This window comes from Hippoglossus hippoglossus, chromosome 10 (assembly GCF_009819705.1).
Source record: "Hippoglossus hippoglossus isolate fHipHip1 chromosome 10, fHipHip1.pri, whole genome shotgun sequence".
NCBI classification, from domain to species: Eukaryota; Metazoa; Chordata; class Actinopteri; order Pleuronectiformes; family Pleuronectidae; genus Hippoglossus; species Hippoglossus hippoglossus.
In genome coordinates this window covers 13,473,992-13,481,833 of record NC_047160.1, presented here as the reverse complement: position 1 = coordinate 13,481,833, position 7,842 = coordinate 13,473,992, and the positions used below count along the sequence as shown (strand labels likewise).

Sequence of the window (7,842 nt, the reverse complement as noted above, 5' to 3'; positions counted from 1 at the left end):
TATTTGGTCAGGATTACATTTATTTGTGTGGATCACTATTGAGAGCTCTGCTAAACTTGAAAAACACTTCCTGCACAGTATAAAGATGTACACAGTGGTCGCATCAAATTGATAAAAAACACGAAGGCCTCAGAAAAAAGTTAGTGAGTTTCAGTTAGGTCACGTCCTTAAATGGTTATAACACACTATAATGTAATTTTTATCATATTTAAGTTTATTGATGAACAATAATAACTAAAATCCATTAGACACTTTAAGTGGAGGCTGGTGTGTATCTTAATAGGGGAAGTTATTGATGTTAACAAATACTGCATATTAATGAATACATTAAAAAGTGTATACCTGCTAATGTTTATGTACTGTTTATATATGCCAAATAGTGTTACTATATATATATATATACATTAGTAGTATCCACCAAGTTACAGAGAATATCACTAAGCCATTGAATCAGTTGATGAATTCTTTATATATTTTACTGCTAATAAACATTTACAGAGTTTTATTATAGATTCATGACACCAGCATAAAAAAATCCTGCGTAAATACAAAAATCAAGTTGAGGTCACTTCCTCTTGATTTATAGATCACCTATTTAAAGTTCTCACACTTTTTTTCTTTTATGTTACAAAGTAATTTTACTCAAGTATAGAACTTAAGTACAATTTTGAATAACTTGTACTTCAGTTTGAGAATAGTTTAGCAACAGAAAAGCTATTTAGATAATTGCTTAGGTAATTTTTCATGTAAAAGCACTCACTCACACATTTCACGGTATTGACCCAGATTATTAAATGTGTGACTTTTCATTTCCAGGCGTTTATTTATTATGAGTAATGATAAAATCATCACTCCATTAATCAAGAAAATAATCAACAGATCAAATAGAAAACTGCCATTAGCTTTAGCATAATAATTATAATATATACTTTTTTTAAATTATAAAATGTATGTATTTATGTTTATAATATTTATAATATAAAATGTATAACAATAATGCTCCAACCTAACTTCAACAATAAAATACATCGAGGCCCCAGAGAGTCGTATAATGATATAAATCACATTATTAATTTTCTACAGAATAGGTTCCAGTACAACTACCTCGGATAATTAAAGTACATTTTCCTGATTAACCTTCAGTAACACTTTCCCAGTGATGTCATGTCAGTAGTTTACTAACATGTTGAGAGAGATACAGCAGGTAATGCTTTCAGTTTATCTTTCAATTTTGTTATTTTTTAGCTGGTAAAGTTGTTGTTTAGCAGACAGTCTGTACTTTATAATGGATTGACAGTTTGTAGTTTATAAATTACAGACCGTTCACTTGAAGCTAACTAGCATGTGTAGCGTTAGCCTGCTGAGCTAGGTGTTGTGATGACTGCAGGTGTTGAGGCTGGTGAAGCTCCTGGGGAAGCAGAGACGACAGCGTGGTGTAAAGACGACAGGGGGACTAGTTGTTCTCCTGTGGACTGAAACTAAAACTTCTGCTCATAGTTTAAACTGCACAGGTGAGTGGGAACTATTCAACCCACAACATGAGCCGTCTCATCGGTGTAAACAAACAGGGGCTAACACTGGGCGTCCTGCGGTTAATCTGACAGGAAACAAGCCGTACATTACTTATCACTGGTTTAAATAGTAGAAAAAGTTCTGTTACATTGTGTTACCTCAAGCAAGCACATTTACATTATTACCAATCTGTAAAAATCACTTACTGACGAGTGGATTGCAGCTTAAAGGAATAAAATGTGTTGTTAGCATGTTGTTAGCCTTCAACGATTACACGTGGATCACAGCGGACATTTGAACTATCCATTTAAATCCCATTATAAACTGGTTCTACAATATCATAGTCTAATAATGGTGCACACAAGTTAGATATTAGGTTCAGTTCAAATAATCCTCAATCTTTGAGGATTCACTGAGTGAAGCCTGCACTGTAGAAAAAATGTTGATCAGATGACATAACATCTGAGATTAACTCCACCCCCACATTGTATAGAGAATTAAAAGGACAGTGACTGCCCCCAGCCTCTGTTAGAACCAGGTAAAATAATTCAAAACAATGATCACAATAACAAACAGCCAGGTGTTGTGAAAGTTTTCCCTTTTGTTGTACAGTTGCAGCTGCTGGTCCCTGGTGCACTGGGATTAAAATGAAAGCACTCCAACCTGGTATGTACACAAACCTAACACAAAGTGTAAATGCATCTGTGTTCTATCGAACCTCTGTTTGCTTCATGAGTTCTCACAGATTTGAAGGCGAGCATGTTTCCCTGCTCGTGGCCGTGTCCTGAGCCTGACCCTGAGGAGCTGTCTGCCTTCACTGATCTGTATGGTTCCCTCAGATTACTCCTCTCCTTTCAGGTACAAACAACACTCATCCTCCTAGCATCCTATTGTCCTGAATGATAATTACTGAACATTGAACATTTAAGCACCAGAGCAGCTTATTTGTATCGGATTGTCCTGTGATGCAGCATCTGTGCAGGGACACATTACTGGTCTTTATAATTGGACCAGAATGGCACATATGTCAATAAGTGGAGCCTCAAGACTCAAACGGAGCCAAACATTTTTAAGTGTATTTCCTTTCAAATCTCATTAATGACAGTAACTTGTCTCTCTCTGTTTTCCCCTTTTCTCTGTACAGATGAAAGATGCAAGACTTTTAAGTCCAGAGTGGAAAACTCACATAGAGACATTCCTACGCACATTCAGCTTGGCTAATGCAGGGGTATGAGAGGATCTGTTTCCCTATCCATAGTTATATACAAATCTAGTTTGCAAAAACTTGACTTTTTACATTTTTCACAGATTAAAATCCAACTCAAATTCAAATTCAACCAGCAGACCCTCGAACCAGAATTCAGGTACACTCTAATACAATACAAAGCCACAAATACGCTTGTAAACAAAATCACATATTGCATTTATATGAAACTGTGCATTACATGGTAATTAACAACCTTGTGCTTAGTTATTTTATAAAGTAATTAAAATAGCCTCACACATAAAGGCTATTGCCATAGTGTCATCATTACAATCACAAAGATAAAATCTCACTACTCCAGTTAATCTCTTATGGGTGTAATGCAGCAGCTCATTATTTTAAATGGTGGATGGGAATATCAGCCTCTGTTTTATGAAGCACTGACATTGTGTTCATTTTCTTCCAGAGTGAAAATGAAAAGTAGAGTTGCACAGGCAGGAGAGACCTCATTGAGTTTGGATGTCACCTGTAACACACAGTAATGTTGTTTTTAAATTATTTATTTATGATATCCTACTTTAAGGAAGAAATGTGTAATGAAAACTTTTTTTTATCATCTTATATCATATTTATCTCAACATAGATACATAATTTACTTTTGTCTGCTGGAAGTAATTTTCTCTTCTTTGGTTCAAAGGCCTCCAGAGTGTGTTAAGAAAGGATGCTGGTGTCAGGGAGGACACCCTGACCCCGGAGACAGGTTGCTGCTCAGTATCCCACCTCAAGCCATGGATCAAGGCCTGTATGGGGAGCTCAGTGTCCAGCCTGTCACACTCCTTAGCCCCTGTGTGCTGCAGTACCCCAATCTCGCAACCCAACTCACTCAAATACAAATATCCTTTGCTGATTTTATTATTATTCTGGATGTGATGGTAAATGCACTGTTTTATTTCAAGCTTTTCCAATCTTATTGACCTCTCAACACGCTTTACAGTCAAATTTGCATTCACCCATTTACACACACACATTCATACAGCGTATCTATACGAAGTCCTTTCTCTATGGCACCGTTCACACACTGTCGGCACGGCTTTCAGAAGCAATTTGCGGTTCAGTTTCTTGCTAAAGGACACTCTGGAAAGCCGACTAGAGGAACCAGGGATTGAAGCACCAACCCGCCTTAGTGGACAACCCTCTTTACCTCCTGGGCCAGGAACAATCATTGGGCGTCGTTACAAACAGTGTCTCTGGATTATGTGTGTGGTTTTTGCAGATGGCGTGATTCAAATAGCTTCATAACACTGTGATCTCCAGGGTGCACTGGAACCAGCTGCAGGGATGATGGCCAGCACTTCCAAGTCCCAGGCCATGTTCCTTAAACAGTGGATCTTTTTCACCAGTGAGAACCCTCAACCCTCACACAGGGTCATATAAGCTTTTGGGAATTAACCAAAAGACTGAAATCACGATACCAACAATGATAATGAGTTTCCTTTTCAGGGTGTCTGCTCGCACCAGTCGAAATTGAGGAGGGTGAGGAGCTCAGAGTAAAATCACTGCTCCTCCATGGTGACTCTGTGGAGGTTGTTTGGGCATCTGGTTATAATTAGTCTTCCTTGACTTCACACGTGTGTACGTTTTGGTTTACAGCCCCAGTAATGTTCCTGTTACAGGCCCCTCAAGTTTCTTCCAGAGCCTCCCTGCTCATCTGGGCTGTGAAGAACTGAGTGTGCACGGCCTCCACTGCTCCTCCTACAAAGGTAGATAACAACCACTGATGGGAACAACACACCAGAACAGGAAACATTTTAGTTTATTTTACGAGAAGGATTGTTTCCTTCACAGAGTATACAAGTGACATACTTCTCTCAGTCTGCATGGAAGAGTAAGCTCAACCACCTGTGATTGTTTAGGGACTGTGCGTACAGCCCTGGCCCGGAGCTGCTTATATAAATGTTAATGAATACCAAAGAGCCCATAATTTGAATCAGAGGTATAAAAGAAGATCAAATGGTAGAAGAAAAACAAAGAACACACACAGAACACAATAACAAAAAACTTTAAAGAGACAGCGCTCAAAGACAGTGGACTATTTCCATTTCCTGTCAACAGTGTAAATCTGTGGCTCACCACTGAAATGATCGTCTCCTGCGAGTTATGTTCCGATCAAAATATAATCTGCACCAGTGGTTTACGTTGGTTGCAAACAGAGTGTTGTGTCTTGTTGCACACTATCATATTGCACAGAAGAGAAGTGTGGTGTGGAATCTGGGGTGAAGAAAGTGTTAACCATGATTTGGATGGTGATGATTATGACAGAAATCCGTATATCCGTATCAGTTACAATCCAATAACATCTTTGTTAAATTAAAACACTGAACAATGATCACACAACAATCCAAACCTAATTCGCTGGCTAAAGCGCTGCATGAATTCCGCTTAATGTGAACGTCAGCATGAACACATTGTTACAGTGACATTGCTTCGATGCTTGTGTTTCAGCATTTGTAATGTTTATCACGTTCACCATCTTATTAGGATGCTTACATCTGCTCAGGGGAGCATGAATGTTTGTAACAAAGGAAAGTCATGATAAAACTAAAAACTGTCCGACATCTCAGAAACTGCTGTTGCATTATATATTTTACTCCTTCGTGGATGACACAGTGAATCAGAAACCACAGGTCGACATGAGATGCACGTAGCTCATACATTCACAATGAAATGTCTCATAATGCACTCGGCCCCAATCGTAGTCAGAGAGAAGACCACAAACACTTACCTTAATGGAGGTAAGTTTACTGTGGCATTAAGCTATTCAAACTAGATCTATAAAACCAAATGGTAGAAACGATTATCTGCCCTACCCAGAGGTGTGTCTCCCATTTGTTTGATTGCAACAGTGTCTTCAACCAGTGTGGGCTTGCAATGTTTTTACAATTTAGAGAGAATTTCCCCTTTATTTACTCCTCGTCTTTTTTAAAAGAAAAGAAATGTTTATCATCCTCTGCAGATCTTGTGCTCAGTGGTGGCATTGTGTATGAAGTAGAGCAAGAAAACCAGGAGGAAGAATCGAGTCTTCCCACAATGCAGCAGGGTCTCCTGCTCTTCCTCTTCCTGCAGCACAGCGACCCCTTCACCTCGCAGCTCTCTGATGTCATGGGTGAGAGAAACTGAGTCATGCAGACTTACAAAACACTACAGACAGCCTCCCTTCATTTATTTGAAACAGCTACAATACAAGAGTTATGTATTATTCCAGCCACAGTGGAAACTGGTGTATCTATGATGCTCTTACAGCTACAGAGGCCCTGATAGAGCACCACCTGGAGGATATTCTCAGCAACAACAGACAGGCAGTCACAGCAGCCCTGGAGACTGAGCTAAAGAAAACACTGAAAGCCCAACAGCGCAGGAAAAGGGCAAGCATGACACACAAACACTCATATAATTTAGATTTGGAACAAATATTTGACTAATCCTTTAATCAATTCATTAAGAAACACTTCAAACCATTTGCTTGTGCCACCTTCTCAAATCTCAGAATTATATGCTTTTCTTTGTTTGTATCCCTTATGAATTCAAAATCTTTGTGTTTGGACTAATCGTCGGGCAAAACAAGCAATAAGAAAGTTTCAGGTTGGGAGATTGTGGGGGTAATTTTTTCTATATAACTTGACCTTATACCTTTTAGATCAAGTAAATAATGAAATCATTTATCTGATGCGTTCAACATGACAGGACCAAGAGAAGCTGCGTTCAGCTGTCAAGGTGATTCTCACTTCGTCCATCAGTATCGTGAGCTCTAGCAGTAACATGGACTTCAGAAATGCCTGTCTGAACAGCATGAAGGTGTGAGAAAGAAATTATTATTATAATGAACATGCAGATATTTATAGTCAAATATTAAATAGAAAATCATTTGAAAAAGACACGACACAAAGATATTAACAGCTAGACTGTAAATAATCATGTTACATACAAAGAAATGTTCATAGTCATGACAGAAGTCACAAATGTGTACATATGTTTGTCAGGTGCGTGACACCCATGAATTGTCGGCCTCCCTCTGTGAATCTTTGTGGAGGGTGACGTCATGGAAATTCACACCCAGAGGCCGGTGCTACTCTGCTCAGGTGAGTGGGAGGTTTGTCCGCAAACAACAACCAGTTCCTATAGCAGCACTTCATTAATGTCAGATGTCTGGTTTGGTATCTTTATCTAACAACACATCATTGCTCCCACAGATGGAGGAAGAGGAAGAGAGTGATGGACCCACCAGGACAGAAATCTGAGACTGTCTGAGTTTGTCATTAAAAAAAAGAGATGTGTTGAGTTTGAAGCCTCTGGAAGCAGTTAACACTGGACTGAATATTCATGATGTTGCAAATGTGCTGGTGATACAATAAAGAAAAATTATTTAACCTTTGATTACAAGACAAATACATGGATTTTGTTATTATACTTTGTGTGAAAATTTCTTTTAGTTCAAAAGATAGAAAATGTCCTAAAGGAAATCTATATTAAGGCTGCAATTAATTATTTGGTTTATCAAACATCAAGAAAACAAAAGTAAATGCCTGTAACAATATCCTGCAGCACCAAACGGCATCAATAAATGTCTTGTTTTATTCGATCTACACTGAAATCCTGATCAAATTTATATGTTTTTAAAAAACAGGAAATTCTGTCTTATGAGAAGCTGAAACCATCAAATTTTAGATCTTGTTCTGATTAACTACTCAATCAGCTGACTTAACTGCTGCAGCTTCTAATCCAGGTTGAAATATATTTCTGATCTGAAATTGTGGCTCGTCTCAACTCCCACTTGCCTTCACACTAGAGAATCTCCCAACCAATCTTTTTACAGTGTCTCTACGAAATCTATGTACTTTCATTCCAGATTGACCTTTTTTTTTCTTTCTATTTCTCTTTTTTGTATGTGTGTGTTTTTGTGTGTGTATGTTGTTGTAGCCACCGCTCAGTCTTTTTGATATTTTGTTATTTGTCATAGATAGATAGATAGATAGATAGATTTTATATTAGATATTAAATATTAGAATTGTATTTATCCACACATCGGGAAAATCCACTTGTTACAGCAGCAGGCAGCTCAGAATGAGGTA

At 38.2% G+C, this 7,842-nt stretch overlaps 1 protein-coding gene across 2 annotated transcripts; it reads left to right on the top strand.

Annotated features, from left to right (window-relative positions):
• Nucleotides 1-1,101: 1,101 nt before the first annotated feature.
• On the top strand, nucleotides 1,102-7,032 carry zgc:195212 (DUF4554 domain-containing protein). 2 transcript variants are annotated; one of them, XM_034598846.1, is made up of 14 exons: nucleotides 1,102-1,204; nucleotides 1,388-1,511; nucleotides 2,125-2,178; nucleotides 2,258-2,370; nucleotides 2,657-2,740; nucleotides 2,821-2,876; nucleotides 3,183-3,254; nucleotides 3,414-3,609; nucleotides 4,353-4,476; nucleotides 5,730-5,879; nucleotides 6,017-6,138; nucleotides 6,458-6,568; nucleotides 6,754-6,852; nucleotides 6,964-7,032. In XM_034598846.1, the coding sequence occupies exons 1-14, from the start codon at nucleotides 1,184-1,186 to the stop codon at nucleotides 7,009-7,011; spliced, it is 1,374 nt and encodes a 457-aa protein (XP_034454737.1). In that variant the 5' UTR covers nucleotides 1,102-1,183; the 3' UTR covers nucleotides 7,012-7,032. The 2 variants fall into 2 exon arrangements, with proteins under 2 accessions (XP_034454737.1, XP_034454736.1); XM_034598845.1 differs by having other exon boundaries at nucleotides 1,105-1,204; nucleotides 2,249-2,370.
• Nucleotides 7,033-7,842: the final 810 nt, after the last annotated feature.